Genomic DNA, 17,389 nt, shown 5'->3' with positions numbered 1-17,389 from the left:
AAAGCCGCTCGGCGCTCCACAGGGACGAGCCCCGCGAGAGCCCGGGTACCCGCGCCCGGCCTTCTCCAGGAGGCCTTCGTCCTCCGGGTGCAGTGTGCTTTTTCAAGGCGGCCGCTGCGCCGGGTGAGGGTCGTTAGCCCAGGAAACCGTGCTCTTGGATCTGGGTCTGGAAAGCTCCCGGATCCCCCCGGGGCTGCAGGAGGGGACAGATTTGGAAAACGCAGGGAGGTTTCGTACTGTGGGTCGTGGTTGGGGGGCGTAGAACGCGGATGCAGGCGCCTGGTGGAGTTCAGGCTGTAGAGCCCTTGTGGCAGATTTGGCTAGGCGGGGGGTACAGGTGTCATTGTCCCCCACTAGCCCAGGAATTCATCTTTGTCTTCCTTGGAAAAGCCTCTCTTGAACCACGAATTGGCTCTCACTTAGAAAGAATGCAGCCTGCTGTCCAGCCCGGTGACGTCAGCGCTGGAGTATTTGGAAAACAAAGAGGTCTGGGAGAGGGAGAGGGAGGCAGACCCGCGACTCTTAAGGACCTCTCCGGGCCTTGGAGTGTCCTCTCCATCTTGCCCGTTTTACACTGGGGTCTGCCGGTTTTCGGATCCGCCCCTGTGTGATCTGATTTGGACCCTAGCTGTGGTTCTTTCGGGGAGTGTGAGCCCGGGCGAGACTGGAGGTACGCCCTCGCTTGGCAAGGTGGCTTTCAGAGGGCGCAGCGCGCTACCTCAGTAGAGGTGCAGTGCTCTGATAAGGGAAACCAAGCTTAGTAAAAACTCAGACTTTTGATATCTGAAAGGGGCTTGACTCAGGGGCTTGACTGGGACAAATTTGCGATGAGAGGCCTCTGAGTTGTGCCCATCTCCGGTCCTGGAGCACTGTCGGCACGCCTGGAATCTCCGGAAGGTTCTGCATTCCTTCTCACCGCTCCCGGATCCTCCTCAGCAGGAGTCAGCCCCAGACAGTGATTAACTTGGGAAATGCCCTGAAGATGAAACCCCACGCGAATTGACTCCTGCTTGCTTGTTTTGCCCCTGGTAGTGGAGGCTTGGGGGTGCGGACGATGAACGGGTGCAGGCTCGTACCCCTCCCACCCCACGCCCCAATCTGGGAGGCCTTGGAATGGGAGAGTGGATTGGGAATAGCTGCTATGCCAACCTGCCAAGCCTGAGGCAGGACACCAGGGCTGGTTTTGTGGCAGAGGAGAGGCCACATTCCCCTCTCCCTCCACGCCCCATACACACAGGACCTGTGGCAGCGTGGAGTTTGCTTGTTGTTCCCCTTGATCTCGTTTTAGAAGTTTGTCTTGGAGGAGGCCGTGGAAATGAAGCCGAGTGAGGGAGGCAGGCTGTTTCCCAGGACATGAACCATTGGGAGCTCAGGCACAAAAGCGAACCAATTCCTTAGATAAGATCTCCCAAACCTTAGGCTCACACTTCCTATCCTTCAGACCTGTAAGGTTGTTACTGATGTCAAGAACAGATACTGAGGGTCCTAGTGGGCTTTTCCAGGTAGCAAATGTGTGCAGAGACGGGGAGATCATAAGTAGGATGACATGTGGAGTTCTTTCTTCCCCCTGGCTCCCATGCTGTTTCTGTGAGCACTCACTAGGTGGCTGGCCTGCTAACCTTTTTGCCTCATCTCACAAAACCATTGTCCTATTGTATTCAGCCTTTCTTTTGTCATCCTTTTCGCCAATTCAGAGGCGGTTTCTCCCTCTTGTTCACTGCACAGTGACCGCCAAGGTCACCCATGACAAGGAGTCCCATATTCAATTTATCAGCAGCCTTTGGTGAAGCAGGGCCCAGGGGCACTCCTCCAAGAGTTCAGTGGTTCAGGAAGAATAAGGGAAGCAGGCAGATGGCTCATGAGGGTAGAGGAGAGTACCTTGTGCTAAGGCTGGCCACAAGGCGTCTTCATTCTAGGGGGACCTGGGAACACTGTCCAGGCTCCATTTTTTTTGGCACCAGGGATTGAACTCAGGAGAGGACCTTGCGCTTCTTTCAAGGCAGCTGGCAGCACCACTGAGCTAAAGCCCCAGGCCTAGTTCATTCTTTTATCACAGGGATAGTTCATTCTTTAAACAGCGACCCTGTTGATTTCTGGTCTGGGCAGCTAAGTGGTTATATCTGAGCTAAGCTGGCCATGGGTCATTCATGAAGATGTTTACTGGTGGCTGACTTCTGAGGGCTGTTGCTTCTTTTGGATTACTTTCTGGTTTGCTGTCATATTTCTCTAGGGTTAATAAGTCTCTGAATGTCATTACAATGGTAATCATCTGCCAAGGACTTACAGTGTACCAGGAGCTCAGTGGTTATTCTCTTTTACATCCCAACTGTGTAACAAGCAGTATTCATTCATTTTTTTTTTTAATGGAAAAATAGGCTTGGAGGTTAGGTAATTTGCTTTAATCAATTGGGGACAGGACTGGAAGTTGAACCTAGGCTTGTGTGAAACTCGACTACCCCAGCATTGCTCCTTACCATTATGCTTGCAACCAGACTGTAATGGGAGGTTGTCCCCTATCTCATATGAGCTCTCTCTCCCTCACCTTCTCCAGGTGCTCTCGGGTCAGGTGCCTGCTGGCCATTGTCTAGGCAGGTGTGTGTAAGCCAGAGAATCATGAGGACCTTGGAAGACTCCTCTGGGACAGTCCTGCACCGCCTCATCCAGGAGCAGCTGCGCTATGGCAACCTGACGGAGACACGTACACTGCTGGCTATCCAGCAGCAGGCCCTGCGGGGTGGGGCTGGAGCTGGGGGCACAGGGAGCCCCCAGGCCTCCCTGGAGATCTTGCCACCTGAGGACAGTCAGGTGCTTCAGCAGGCCACCAGGCAAGAGCCCCAAGGCCAGGAGCACCAGGGTGGTGAGACCCACCTGGCAGAAAACACCCTCTACCGGCTGTGCCCACAGCCCAGCAAGGGTGAGGAGCTGCCTACCTACGAGGAGGCCAAAGCCCACTCACAGTACTATGCAGCTCAGCAGGGAGGGCCAAGGCCACACCTTGGAGAACGGGATCCTCGTGGGGCTCCAGGAGGCGTCCGCCGGCAGGATGAGGCCCTACGGGAGCTGAGGCATGGGCATGTGCGCTCACTCAGTGAACGGCTCCTGCAGCTTTCCCTGGAGAGGAACGGTGCCCGAGGCCCCAGCCACATGAGCACCTCTCACAGCTTCCCACAGCTGGCTCGCAGCCAGCAGGGCCCTCCACCCCGAGGCCCTCCTGCTGAGGGCCCGGAGTCCCGTGGACCCCCACCACAGTACCCACATGTTGCACCTTCTCATGAAACTACTGCTGTCACTGACCCGAGGTACCGTGCCCGCGGCAGCCCACACTTCCAGCATGCTGAAGTCAGGTAACTACACCCACTGTAGCCTTTAAGCTCCTCTCTTCCTTCCAGTGTAGTCTCCCAGGGAGGAGAGCCTCAGTATCCTCTCCTGGCAAGGAATGTGAGCTGAGAAGATCCCTAGCCCACTCCACCCCTTCCAGCTCCAGTGGCTGCATGAGGTAACCCTCCTTCCCTGAGAGAAGGGAGACCCAAAGGCTGGAGGAGAGGAGAACTCAGCCAAGGTCACATAAAAAGTTAGCATCATTGCTTTGGTTCAGAGATGACACCACTGTCTGCTTAGATGTAGTAGTCAAGTAATTAAGGTTCCCAGAGGAGAGGAAATGTAGTGAGGGTTAGAGGTGAGATTGCAGAAAGAACTTTCTAAGGACAAAGAATGGGCGTCATTGACAAATTGTTCCCAAGAAGAAAGAAAATGGGACCTCCCCTGGAGGTTTTACTTTTGTTTCAGTGGACAGCTTGTTTTCTGTGATAATTAGGACAGGTGTTCCTAATGAGACTGAAAGAACCAGGTGGCCAGCCACGCTAGAGACCAGTCTGTCAGAGCTGTCCTGTCACTACTGTTCACTTCCTTTTAAGCTTTTCCATTTCTGTGGAGGCTCAGAAAGGTCAGATTTTGACTAAGTATGAAGGGAAGCCACGAGAGGATGTGACTTGATTAAGCTTCAAAAGGTGAATATGTGGGTAACACATGTCTGCATGTAGAGATAGGGAGCCTAAGGGCCAGAATGGAAGCAAGGGAGGCAGGAAGCCAGATAACTGTAGAAAAGAGGGGTCCTGGAAATGAGGCTCTGCCTCAGTCATCTCACCTGGCTCAGCACCTTCTCCAGAGAGGCAGATACATCCATCATTGTCGCATCTCCCCCTTGGGGTGTCTAGGGAACCCCACCAGAGGGCCCCGTGGATTTGTGTGGTGGCTCAGGGTCCAAGTCTGAGTCTTTTCACACCTGCTGAGTCTTCATTTAGTCACTCACTTTCCCACCATCTGGTCTTGCCTGTGGAAGATGCCTTTCCTTGCTCACAAGAAATGAGTAAGTAGCGTGACAACATTGGTGTGGAGGAACCGTGGGATGAAGCCTCATAGGCTTTCTCCAGCTCCAACCCATCCAGACTCCCGCTTTATCTCACTTCTCAGGGCTGGTCAGGAAGAGTTTCGGAAGCTGAGTCGTGGTTTCTTCTTTTGGACTAGCCTTATTGAACTGTGTCAGGAAATGATAATATCATAGCAGGGAAGTAGACTGAAGGAGAACAAAAAGAGAAGGGGGAGAGTGGGGGAAGGGAAAGCAAGCGTCGTGCGAGGGGAGACACTATTCTTTCTTGCAGCTAAGTCATCCCCAAAGAATGCTGCTGTGTCTGCCTGGCCCCATGCAGGGGCAGCAGGATTCAGGAGCCACCCTGAGAATGGCCACATTAGCAGAGAAAGCAGAGTTTGGACGTCTCAGGGGCACGGGGTTCTGCCCAGCTGTCACTGGAAGCCTTACTTTTAGGTAGCAGAGAAATGCACCTGCTGCTTTCTCCTTTCAGCTGACAAATGAAAACTGTTGGGTGTTGGGGACAGGGACTTGAGTCTAGGGTGTAATAAAAGCCGAGGGACTGAACTGTAAGATGGCATGGAGGAATGGACCCAGAAGTGAATTCAGTTTTTATGTGCTTCTAAAACTTGAAAATTTCCTTATGAAGTGGAAACAGTTATGATGCTTGGAGTCACAAGGCCTGTGAAAGGCCCTGTGATTTTCCATGCCTCTCTTTGCTTCTTCCTTCAACACAGACCCCTGAGGGTGATGGTACACCTGTTCCATGAGCGTGTAGAACATTATCCCTTGAACACTGCAGCCCTCAGACTTCAAACTTAGAGGAGGCCGAGATCCCTCCCATGAGAGCTGAGATGGCCTGCCATTAAGGGAGTGCTTGCTGTCCCCCAGAATCTACCAGTCCTTACCTGTGAGGTTGGAGACCCTCCTGAAACAGCAGAGAAATAGCCATACTGTGGGCCTGAGGCACTTTGAGGTCTAACAGCTGGAGCTGGGATTTGAAGCCTTATGTGTCATACCCTTACCCTGACATCTGTCTTACTGCTGTCACCTTAAGCAAAGCCTTCTAGGAATGTTCTAGGGGTTGAGTGGATTGATACAAAGACCTGACATAGGAAGGAGAACTAGAGTGTGCTGCTTCAGTGGACCTGAAACTGAGGACTTGTAATGAACACAGGGAAGCTGCCGGGCCCAGCTACTCAGTTGCCCCGGGGCCTTGGAAGACTATATGGTTATGAACCAGAATGAAACTTCTATTGATTAGAAAGCTCAAGAGTGTTTTTGTTTTTTTGGATTTTTTTTTTGTTTTTTTTTTTTGTTTTTTTTTTTTTTGAGGCAGAGTCTCACCTTGTAGCTCAGGCTGGCCCTGGACTCACTATATAGCCCAGGCTTGCCTCAAACTCTCCATGATCCTCCTGCTGCCTCAGCCTCCCAAGTGCTGGGATTATGGGTGTGCACCACCATACCCGGCCCAAGGGTGCATTTTTAACAATGCCTTATTGGAGCACTAGTTCCTGTGAGGCCTAGGATGGTTCAGGGTGATCCTCAAGGCCTTGGCCCTAGTGAGGCAGGGTATGACATCTTGGCATTCATCCCCTCCAGCCCTGCTCTCTAGCCCTTGAGTCTAAGGAAGCCTTGGGCAGCCACCATTTGGGAAATACCCTCGCCACTGGCCACTGCCTCGCACTGGAGAGGCTTAGTAGTTAGCAGCAGTGGGGAATCTGTGAGGTCTTTGAGTGTGTGTCTTCTATTCCCCAGGATCCTGCAGGCCCAAGTACCTCCTGTGTTCCTCCAGCAGCAGTACCTGCAGCAGCCCCAGGAGCACCCTGCACCCCCACATCTGGCTGTTCTCAGTCATGGGAGTCATGGTCTGGGAGTGGAGGGACCAGCAAGTGTCCAAGCCGCCTCAGCCACCGTGGGGAGTGCCCATCTGGCCCAGATGGAGGCTGTGTGGAGGGAGAATGCCAGGCTGCAGAGGGAGCTGGAGAGCTCTGCAGAAAAGGCGAGCTGCATTGAAAAGGTAGGCTTGTTGTGGTCTCAGACAGGTCTCCCACAGGGTGGGAGAGGCAGGGCCTTCCAGGGTCTGCTGAGGGAGTGGGCAGGGTAGAGGAAGGCAGAGAAGTCTGAAAGCCTGCATCTGGCTGGATTTCTGTGCTTCAGGCCCCTATTCCCCTTCACTCCTCATGCACCTCCCCAGCTGACTCCAGACAGCTGGGGAACAGCCGAGAGGCTGGCAGAGCAGGCCTGGAGCATGAGCAGTTGCTGGCCAGCGGCAGTTAGAAAGAGCTCATTCACCAGCTCCCTGCTCACTCACACCCTGGCCCTGCACACACCCCCTCCCTTGGACACCTCCCACAGAGAGCTCTTTGTGTCCCCCACACAACAGCCAGTCTGTTCCAGGCCAGAGAGAAAGTCCCTCCTCTTGAGGAAAAAAAAAGCGACTTATTGGCATGGCAAGCCAGCTAGGAGCACGTGCAGGACCTGTGGCCGCCAAGTGGGAGGGGCACTTGGGGCCAGGGTGGCCCTCTTCATAGACGGTGGCAAAGTGGGAAGCAGAGACTCCAGAGGCTCAGGCTCAGGTCTGGTGCCCCCTTCTTTAGTGAAGGCTTAGAGTGGTGAGCTAAGGTTCAGCTTTAGCAGATGGCCTCAGGCCTGCCTGTTGTGTTTGGTGGGATCAGACCACCCGGAACATGCCCATCCTGGCTCCCTTCTCCTGAAATTTCTCAGCACACACTAGCCAAAAGTGAAATGCTGCTTTCTGGACAATGGGAATAGAAAAGTTGTATTTAGGTGCCCTGGAAGCAGTCCCTTGCTGAGTTCCTGGCCCAGGGTACAGTCAGCATCTGGTCCTTGGTGCTGGTCCCAGCAGTCTGGCCCTCCTCAGTAGGCTGCAGGCTTCTGACCATCTCACTAGAGCCACTTGGGTTTTTTGCTTGCTTTTTATCCTCTTCTCTTTCTCCTTTTCTGGTATAAAGTGGGAGGTCTGCCTGGAATCAGTCCCTGGGAGCCCTGTCCTTCCTTCATCTCTGCTTGTGCCTCTTGCAGCTGGAGAGTGAAATCCAGCGGCTCTCTGAAGCCCATGAGAGCCTGACAAGGGCCTCTTCCAAGCGTGAGGCCCTGGAAAAGACCATGCGGAATAAGATGGACAGTGAAATGAGGCGGTTGCAGGACTTCAACCGTGATCTTAGAGGTAAGATCTGGGCACACAGTGGGAAGGCTGGGGAGCATCTGCAGAGCTTTGTTGTTCTAGGGAAAAATTCCAAATCTCTGTTCTCTGCAAACATAAGTGCAAGTTGACTCTGGGGGGCGCCTTTGTGGAGAGATGCTTGTCCCTGTGTTCTGGGCCTTGAAGCACCTCAAGGGTCCCCAGCATGTAGTCCCAACAAAGGGTGTTTCCTCCTGGGTGGCTGAGTTGGGCCTCCCCAGGAGCCTACCTCCAGCTTGGAAGAGGCAGTCCCAGGGAAAATACCAGGCAGGCAGCATTGCATGACTCTAGAACATCTGTCCTTCTTCATTTGAAACAGAGAGATTGGAATCTGCAAACCGCCGCCTGGCAAGCAAGATGCAGGACTCCCAGGCGGGCAGTCAAGATATGGTGGCCAAGCTGCTTGCTCAGAGTGAGTAGGGGTCCCACTAAGAAGCCTGGCTAGGTGTGCAAATAATAATACCACAGTGGCCTCCCTGGATGGTGAGGTGGCCCTCTCCCTTACAAAGCAGTACTTTAGGTAAAGGTTTACCGAATAGCTATTTTATGCCCAACACAGGACTAGACCTCAGTGGAGGGGTGGCTTCCAAAGAGGTCTAGTTCCATATTTGGTAGGAAGAGCGTTCAATATCCACGAGAAAGCTGGGGAACAGTGATAGGCTGAGCTGTGGTACTGACCATCAGTTTAAGATTGTCTGCAACAGAGGTGTATGGCAGGGGAAGAGGAGGCAGGGAAGCCCTGGCAACCAGGAGAATGAAGAATCAAAGTTTCCTGGGGGTTTCCAGGCAACAGAAAGCCTTTAAATGGGAATATAAGAAGCTTCAAAGCCTAGTGGAGCTGTGCCATAGCAAGGCTGCCAACAGTCTAAAGGAGGAGTTCTGGAGGCTTCTTTCTAAAGGGGGATGTGCGGTCATCCTTGAAGGAGAGATAAGTTCACTGCCTGGTCCACTCCTTCCTCTCTCCCTTCCTTCACCCATGTGTTCAATAGCAGAATTGGCCTAAGCGTCTGGCAGGTTTTCTAGCAGAGGGAGAAAACAGGCCCATGAAATGGAAAGAAGGTCAAGAGAGGTGCCATGAACTTGAAACAGAAGCATAAGATAAGAGTGTTCATGATCCCAGAGACTAGTAGTCATGAGGAGGTCCCCGGTGGCCTGGGCAACCTGTGGGGCCAACAGGGATGGAGAAGCAATTAGATGGCTCCAGTGGAGGTGCATGGAGGGGCTGGGGGTCACAGAGGGTCCCCCTGAGTTCAGCAGCGGGAAGAAGCTCAGAGTCACACGGGGATGAGAATGGTTGGTTTCTGGGGTAAGGTGGCCTTGAGGAAGGAACCCATCAGAAAACCTATGAGCAGTAGAGTGCCCAGAAGCAGCGTGAGGGCTGTCTACCTGGCAGCATCCCTTCTTCCTTTAAAGGGCGCTCAGAGCCCTGTACAGCACCTCCCTCTGTATACCAGTTGGACGCTGGGTTGGGAATAGGGAAACAAAGGCTAAGGGGATTGACAAGATTGGCAGGAGGCAGGCTAGCCTTCTACTGGCCTGGCTGAGTGAAGTGGCCTGGGCCAAGGGAGTTTGGAAAGGAGTTTGGAGGAAAGCGGTGCAGCCTTGGGGGTCTAGAGTGCTGCAGCTGGTGGGCGAGGCAGATGGGGGCAGATGGGGGTGCTCTGCCAGAGAGGGACGGCGGGCTTTTAGTGCCTGACTCTCCCAAAGAAAGGAAGTAGAGAGGGTGGTTTCTGGAAGCCTTCGAAGGGGAGAGAAGGGGGAGGCTGGCTGGGAGGCGTTTCCGCTCCTGGGGAGTGAGCCAGCGCCGGGCTGTTCTTGGCTTCTCGCTGGAGCCCTTAATCTCGCAGGCAGCCGCGGGTGACCTGAATGCCTGGCATTCCTGAGCCGCTGGGCTGTTCCGCTCCCGCCCGGCTCCCCCCTCCCTCCCCCCTCCCGCCGTGGAGTGCCGGAGCCTGGCGCCCTTCGGCCCCTCCGGGCTTTGGGAGGTTGGAAGGGAAGGCTGGGAGGAGGCGGGAGGAGGCAGTTCCAACACAAAGGCAGACTGGGCCTGGCAGTGGGGCGGCTCTTGGCTCAGGACTCACCTGCATATCCCTGGACCTTTGGAAGGGGCGCAATTCTCACTAGCCTTCTTACACACCATCCTCAAGCTGCCTACTGGCAGCAGAACCACTGTTTAATTAGGTCCTCTTGGCCCCCAAGGACCAGTCTCCCAGCCTCCACCAGGGCATTTTGGAGATTGTACAAAGCTGCAGGAAGTTTCTGGAAGCAGAAGGCTGCATCCCCTGGCTCCACCACTCCAAGCAATTCTCCGGGAGGATGTCTGGTTGACCTTTTTTGTTCATGGTGTCAGGCAGCACTAGCACAGAGTGTGGCCATCACACCATTCCTATCTGCTTTTCCCCCTATGCGAGCTGTGCAGCCCTCAGCACCCTCCCTGGGGATCCTGAAGTCTGCTTGCTCTGCTCCCTTGTCTTCTCACCCCGAGCCTCAGATTCCTGGACTGTAAGATGGAACAGTGTTCTACTTCCTGGTGATGTCGAGGTTGGAATGAGATACAGGGTTTCCAAGCTGTCGGGAACACTGTCTGAGTCCAAACCTGCCTGCTCCCTCGCCTTACTAACTGAATGTTAAGGCAGCAGAATATGAAGGGTTTTGTCTCCTTATCATCACCCTTCCACATCTTTTCCCTCCACACCGAGGAATGAAACCAGTCAGCCTTCAGAATTCCAGAGTAAGCCAGGGTTACCTGTGTCCCTTTCCTGCCCTGAGTCAATGTGGCGCAGGAAAATATGGACTGTATCTCCCAGCTTGTTAACTGTATCATATGCCGAGTTCTTGTTCTCTAGAAACGAAAGAACAAGTCCTAGGGATGACGGAGGTTAAAAGTAGGAGATATTTATTGATAGGAAAGCTCCTGAGGGGCAGGAAGGGTCCTGAGTGGGTAGCCAAGGACCCTACTTTACAGAGTTTTATAGGGTAAAACCCACGTAGGTACAATGTGGGCCACGGCCATGAACATCCAATAAGATTAAAAGTATAGTCAGTTAGGTAATGTTGGTCCAATTGGGAAGCAAGTCACGTAGTAAAGATTTTCCTAGGAGGCAGTGGGTCTAGAGGTCTCTGGTCACCCCCAGGGTGGTCGATGTCTATATTTAACTGAGCACATTGTTTTTGAACAAGTATGGGGTCTGGTCATCTTGTCTCCATCTTTGAGGACTGGTTTTAACCGACATGTAGCCATAGTGTGTTTCACCTTTGTTCTGGCCCTCTAGAGGACTTAGTCCTATCTGACTGCCTATAATACCATTATCTAGCTCATCTATCTATAATTGAATGCCCTCGCTGTGTGCTAAGGGCACTGTTCAACATGGCAGGTGGCCCAAAAGATTAAAATAAATGAGAAATAAAGTTAATATCCAGTTCCCCCATCTTATCACATTTTAAATGCTCAACAGCCACATGTGGTCTAGTGGCTACTGTTTGGATGGCACATTGTAGAATAATTCCACTGTAACAGAAGAGTCCACTAGATCAAAGTGCTGCTCCAGAGAGAGTGCTTTGGGTTCCTTCGGCAGGGCCCACAGCCTGTTCTTCTCTCCAGCAGAGTAGGCATCCACTCCTCAGGAGATCAGCCTAACACTTCCAGAGGGCAAGGCAGAGTGGGGACTTAGCCTAGAGCATGGGCTGAAGACCCAGTGATTTGGCCAGGGCCTCATTTGGGCCAACTATTTGGAGAAAGTCTCTAAGCAGAGTGCGCCTGGGAAATTAACAAGATGATTTAAAAGTCAAGAAAAACCTCAGGCACACATCTTTGGACCAGAGTCATCTTCGCTATGTTGTAGAGTTTGCATTCTTTTGTGAGCTTGGTTGCCTACATCTAGATTCACAGATCATGAACAGAAGTGTGGCACTTAATAGGAGAGGCCTGGGTTTGCAGAATAAGCTCTGGGGCACACACTGGGAGAGAGACCTGTAGGGTCAAATGTCCTACACAGTACAGCCAGACAACCCAGACCCTTGGAATCAGTGCAACTTGGGTTCCCATTTGGCAGCACCATTCTCTTATGTTTCTTCCTCTATAAGGGGGAAGGGGCACAAATCTTACCTGTTGGAAGATGTGAGGAAGCAAATGGTGTTTTTCTTCTTCCTTCCTTGTCCTCTCACTTGAACACTGACCATGTCACAGTCCTCTTGAACCTTCATTTTCTCCTCTGTAAATGGGAATGACAGACCTCCCTTACCTTCTCTAGCCATCCAGAGGCTCAAGGGAAATGCTGGCTGTGTTTTGGAGATGGTGGCATCTGGCACAATTGAAAGTGTCCTAGCAGAGAGATGGTGTGGTATAGTTGTTACCTCAAGGGCCCTGATGGCTGCCATGTCCTCTTGCCCTGTGAAATAGGGTTGCTCACCGTACCTAACTTCTAGGCTGCTTGAGAGGGTGAGAAAGAGTTGTCAACACACAGCCTAACAGTCAGTGGAGGAAGCAAGGGTGCTCACCATGACTGACCAAGCCCCTCTCCTCCCTGCAGTCTATGAGCAGCAGCAGGAGCAAGAGAAGCTAGAGCGTGAGATGGCACTGCTGCGTGGTGCCATCGAGGACCAGCGGCGACGGGCCGAGCTGCTGGAGCAGGCTCTGGGCAATGCACAGGGCCGTGCAGCACGAGCGGAGGAAGAGCTGCGCAAGAAGCAGGCCTATGTGGAGAAGGTTGAGCGGCTACAGCAGGCACTTGGGCAGCTGCAGGCTGCCTGCGAAAAGCGAGAGCAGCTGGAGCTACGCCTGCGGACACGCCTAGAGCAGGAACTCAAGGCCCTGCGTGCACAGCAAGTGAGTTCGGCAGGCCAGTGAGGAAAACAGAACTAGAGCAGCATCTGAGCTGCCAGCTCCCCGACAGCCTCCACAGGTCTAGGTTTGGAGGCGAGGTCTGAGGGCTCTGGGAGCCACTGCTCAGACCTAACCACAGCCTCCCAAAAAGCAAGGGCAATTGATCTGTGTCCAGGTTTGGGACGTGTCCTCAGCAATAACACAGGTTGGCATCTGTGATAGGTAGAGAAAGTAGGCTGCTGTTAACCTTCACGTGGAAAACTGGCCAGTTCTCATCTAGCTCCACAAGATAGGAAGGAAGTTGGTCTTGCAGGTCCAGAGTCTTTATTTTTGCTTGGGCTTCTGTGTAAACATCTCTTAGTGTTTACAAACCACATAGCTCTGTCTCCACTCCCATCCTTGCCTTTCCCACAGAGTAATTATTGATAGCATTCCTGGTCCCATCCAGAGAACTTATTATATAATTTCCTATGTCCACAAGGACTCACCGCCACCATGCCCCAACCTCCACCTTGACGCGATGTTCCTTGTTCTGCAGAGACAGGCGGGCACACCCAGTGGGGGCAGCAGCAATGGTGGGTGCCCCGAGCTCAGTGCCCTGCGACTGTCAGAACAACTTCGCGAGAAGGAGGAGCAGATCCTGGCACTGGAGGCCGACATGACTAAGTGGGAGCAGAAGTATTTGGAGGAACGTGCCATGAGACAGTTTGCCATGGATGCTGCCGCCACCGCAGCCGCCCAGCGTGACACCACTCTCATCCGACACTCCCCCCAGCCCTCTCCCAGCAGCAGCTTCAACGAGGGCCTACTCACCGGTGGCCACAGGCATCAGGAGATGGAAAGCAGGTTAGGCATTGCAGGCCGGCCAGGCCGCCTAAGACAGTGTCCAGTTACTGCCCTGTCCTTGATCCCTGGTAAACAGGTCCCTGTCCCCACTCAGCTCAGCAATCCCTCTGCTTCTAGGCTGACCCTGCATGTTTGGCACACTGGGAATTGTAAACATGGTCTGGTTGTGCAGGTACTGGGGCATCCAGGCTGTTCACCCCAATCCTCAGTATTGCTCTCCAGGATGAGGGTCATGTCCCTGCTATCTATCAACAATGAGTTTAGATCTGGCCCTGCTGACCCGCTTAGACAATGTGAGAAGGGCCCATCCAGCACCTCATGTGCCCTGGCTCTGAGAGCATCAGCTCTACTCCATGTCTGCACTGTGAGGGAAAGAAGGTCCCACATGGCTTTAGAGAGGGCTTTCTCTCCAACTTCCACAAGGTGGGAAGGCTGGAGTTTCTTGACTGTGGGTCTGATCATGTGGACATGGTTTCCTTTCTTAGGCTAAAGGTGCTCCATGCCCAGATCCTGGAGAAGGATGCTGTGATCAAGGTCCTTCAGCAGCGCTCTAGGAAGGACCCTGGCAAAACTACACAGAGCTCCCTGCGGCCAGCCAAATCAGTGCCATCTATCTTCCCAGCTGCAGCGGCAGGGACCGCCGGCTGGCAAGGGCTCTCATCAAGTGAGCGACAAGCAGATGCTCCCGCCCGGCTGACGATAGGTAAGAGACTGATAGTATGTAAAAAAAGGGAGGCTGCTCTTGGGCATGGGCATGGATTACCAGACCTTGCCTTCCGGAACCAAGGCTCCCAGGAGCCGGAGCTTCCTGACTCCTACTCAGGAGACTGGCTCAGTGACCCTACAGACTATGGCTGTCTTGCTTAGGTGAAGAGGAGTGTCAGCCCCATCTCCATGCATTCCATCATCATAGCCCCGAGCCACCTAAGCATCCAAGTGAAAATGAAGCTTTCTGTACAGATAAACCTTCTAGGCAAGCCCTCTCGGCTCTTCCTCCTTAGCAGATACCACAGAAATTCTAGATTTCATTTACATAGAAATGTTTACCACTCTACACACTTGGAAACTGATCCAACCTGATAGTTACTCCCTTTTGAAAACAAGTGTTAGCTGGATGTGGTGTCACATGTCTGTGGTACCATCTACTCAGGAAGCTGAAGAAGGAGTTCAAGGCTAGCCTGGGCAACTTAGCAAGACCCTGTCTAAAAAGAAAAAAAGGCTAGGGTTGTAGCTCAATGCTTCATGGATTCAATCCCCAATATAAGGGGGATAGAAGCATTTAGCCTTATCAGAGTTGTTGCAGCTCAAAAGATGCCCTGGGCTGGGGATTTAGCTCGGTGGTGCCACCTGCCTGGCAAGCACAAGGTCCTGAGTTCGATACCTGGTACCAAAAAGTACAAAGACAGAGATGCCCAATGGGTTCCAGTTCATTGAGGTGTTCTTCATTGGGGCTACATCTTGTAAGCCAGGCATTAACCACCACACTCCTGCCTTTCCTACAGACAGGACACCCACGGAAGAGCCAATAGCTGCAGCTCCCCTCCCTACCCATGCCAAACATGGGAGTAGGGATGGGAGCACCCAGACTGATAGCCCTGTGGAAAGCACCTCTGCTTACCTGACGTCAGAGCCTGACAGCCTTCCCAGCTGCAGCAGTGGCCAGAGGGCAGCCTCTCTGGGTGAGCCCCCACTTCCCCCTGACTTCTGTGCTGGGCCATCTGCGGGCGTGCTGGGGTGTGAGGTGGGACACCAAGGCCCCCTCTTCCCAAACTCTTCCTGGTCACTGCCCACCCTCTATGGGGAGCACTACATGGTGAAAGGTGCTCACCCCATTGTGAGCATGAGGGCTGCTGGTGCATAAGTAGAGGAACTAGAAACCCTAAATCAAGATAGATCAAAAATTCAGGAGCACAGCAGCCCAGTGGAAGGCACTGTCTCCCTCTCCATCCTTTCCTTACGTATTTATTGCACTGCCCATCTGCCCATCTAAGATGCTGGAGCTTGTCAGGTTGTCCCCTGATGGCACTCATAAATTGGAAGACTGTTGAAAAGGAGTCTGGGAAACAGAAACTTGAGAAGAGGCCCTTGCTCCTTTCGCTCCCCTTTCACATTCGCTTCTGCATATTTGCCTGGGCCTCATGATCTCAGAAAGCCACAGGCATGAAAAGAATGTTACAGCCTCCCTCCCTCGGGGCTCTCCATGGGTTCTTTCAAGTCCTCTAACCAGTGCAAAATCACAAACAAGCCATCCACGCTAGAGGGTGGTCTGCTCGAGAGAGCTGAGAAGAAGCAGGGCATTGTGCTTGGTTGACCCAACTGGGAACCTGGTTAACTGGTTTTCCAATTTTTTAAAGGGCAAGATTTTGAAAAGAGCAGTCTAGTAACCCTCATGGCATGTACCTGTGTTCTTGTCTCTCTCTGCAGACTCTATAGTTACATCCAGAGTCCAGGACTTGTCAGATATGGTGGAGATACTGATCTAAAGATGGTGGCTCCTTGGAGACCCTGAATCATGCCCTGCCTTTTTCTGCCACTCTCGGCCATTCCAGCAGCCCCTAACTCCATCTTCCCTACTTTCCCCAACCATTGACTGGCTGGTCCCAGGAGCTCAGAGAGGAGTGCTGCAAAGGAGAGGGAGCTGAGAGAGACCAGCACCCCAGGAGATTCCACCTGTGCCAATGGAGAATGTGGATTCACCCTTTACCTGCTGCTGGGGTAGCACCAGAAAGCCCAGAAGGAATCTGAGCCCCCTCTGCCCTGCCAGTTGGCATTTAGACAAGAAGGGAGAGAGGGGATGTGTTGGTTTGGGGAGCAGATTCCCAAGGGTGGTTACCCATGGGCACCAAGCAGGGTAACCAGGCCAGCCATGCTTTTCCTCTGGCTAAATGTGGTTCCAGCAAACCTCATCTGCTCTTCAGCTCCTCACTGCCTTCTTGGGAACACAAGACTTGAATCTTATAGGGACTTTTGAGGGACTTGCAGAAGACACAGCTTCACCCCTCACTTGGAATGGATTAGGGGCCATTCAAGTGGACTGGGGGACAATGAGTGCTTTGTATATAATTCCTTTTCTTACGTAACGGAAGATTGTGGCATGTTGGTTCAGGTTGGTCTCCGTGGGCCCTGTTCATTGTGCATGCCACCATGAAACTTCGGACTGGCCTCCCGGTTATTCCTCCTCCTCCTCAACTTCTTGGTCCATGGAGTTTGACGTGGGTTGATTCACAAGATGTTGGTTCTTTTTGTCTCTCTAAATACTGTCCTAAATAGGATCCCCGTCACCAGCAGTTTGAAACTTCTATCCCTGGGACACCCTGTCAGTTTGATTATAAACTCTGAGCCAGATGAAATGAGCCGCTACACACAGACATCTGCCATGCCCACCCATGCACATGGGTGGCCCTGCCCAGCACCATTTCTCTCTGAGGAAACTGGAGAAGTTGTCTTGTTCTCATAAGTGTCTTTGTTCCCACCTGGAGGGACTGGGAAAGGGAACACTGCTGTTGAAAACTAGTCAATTAGCTATAATGTGTAACTCAAATTGTCTTCTGAGTGGAGCCCCTATCGCAGACTATCCCCATGAGGCTGGCTCCTCTAGCTACCCATCCCAAGCCCTGAAGCTGGGCCAGATACTTTGAATCAAGGAGAAAGCATCCCACATGGCAGCCTACAGCAACAGTGACTGACTCCTGGTCTTAAAGTCCCCTGATTCAGCCATAGGAGCGATTGGTGGGTATTAGCAGTTTTGTCCTTGCTGTTTCTAGTTTTCCTTAAAATTTGTTGTATTTTTCTTCTTCACTGTTTTTGGATTCAATATGTGTTCCTCTGGTTCCCTGAATTTCCTTTTTAAACATTTGCATTTGCTGGACAATTGCATATTTTTTTAAATTCCCCCTACCCCTGTTTAAAGCTGAAAAATACATTTGGTTCATGTGCATTGTTTACAAAGCAAGAAGAAGAAGAAAAAAAAGGCAAAAAAATATGTGAAAGGTGAAAAAAAACAACTTAATATATTTTGGATTAATATTTGGTATTTCTTTTAAAGTATTTTTTGTGCTGTGAACATTTTCTGCCAAAGACCATGATGTGTGTCTATATGTTTAAGTTATCATAAATATTTAAAATGTAAACATGGCTGTTTTGTTATGCC

At 52.3% G+C, this 17,389-nt stretch overlaps 1 protein-coding gene across 1 annotated transcript in view; it reads left to right on the top strand.

The window, feature by feature from the left end:
• Amotl2 (angiomotin like 2) overlaps window positions 1-17,085 on the top strand; it is an 18,788-nt gene extending 1,703 nt beyond the window's left edge. Inside the window, exons 2-10 of the mRNA XM_010625491.3 lie at window positions 2,552-3,344; window positions 6,125-6,386; window positions 7,412-7,556; window positions 7,891-7,983; window positions 12,101-12,396; window positions 12,932-13,239; window positions 13,725-13,942; window positions 14,742-14,918; window positions 15,664-17,085. Coding sequence (XP_010623793.1) covers window positions 2,614-3,344; window positions 6,125-6,386; window positions 7,412-7,556; window positions 7,891-7,983; window positions 12,101-12,396; window positions 12,932-13,239; window positions 13,725-13,942; window positions 14,742-14,918; window positions 15,664-15,722 — 2,289 coding nt within the window. The 5' untranslated portion in view covers window positions 2,552-2,613 and the 3' untranslated portion in view covers window positions 15,723-17,085. The remainder of the gene's footprint in view (window positions 1-2,551; window positions 3,345-6,124; window positions 6,387-7,411; window positions 7,557-7,890; window positions 7,984-12,100; window positions 12,397-12,931; window positions 13,240-13,724; window positions 13,943-14,741; window positions 14,919-15,663) is intronic.
• Window positions 17,086-17,389: the final 304 nt, after the last annotated feature.

The sequence above is a fragment of the Fukomys damarensis genome, unplaced genomic scaffold, assembly GCF_012274545.1.
Source record: "Fukomys damarensis isolate Sample0158 unplaced genomic scaffold, DMR_v1.0_HiC HiC_scaffold_37, whole genome shotgun sequence".
Lineage (NCBI taxonomy): Eukaryota > Metazoa > Chordata > Mammalia > Rodentia > Bathyergidae > Fukomys > Fukomys damarensis.
Note: the sequence above shows the minus strand (reverse complement) of the source record. Positions and strands in the feature narration are given on the sequence as shown.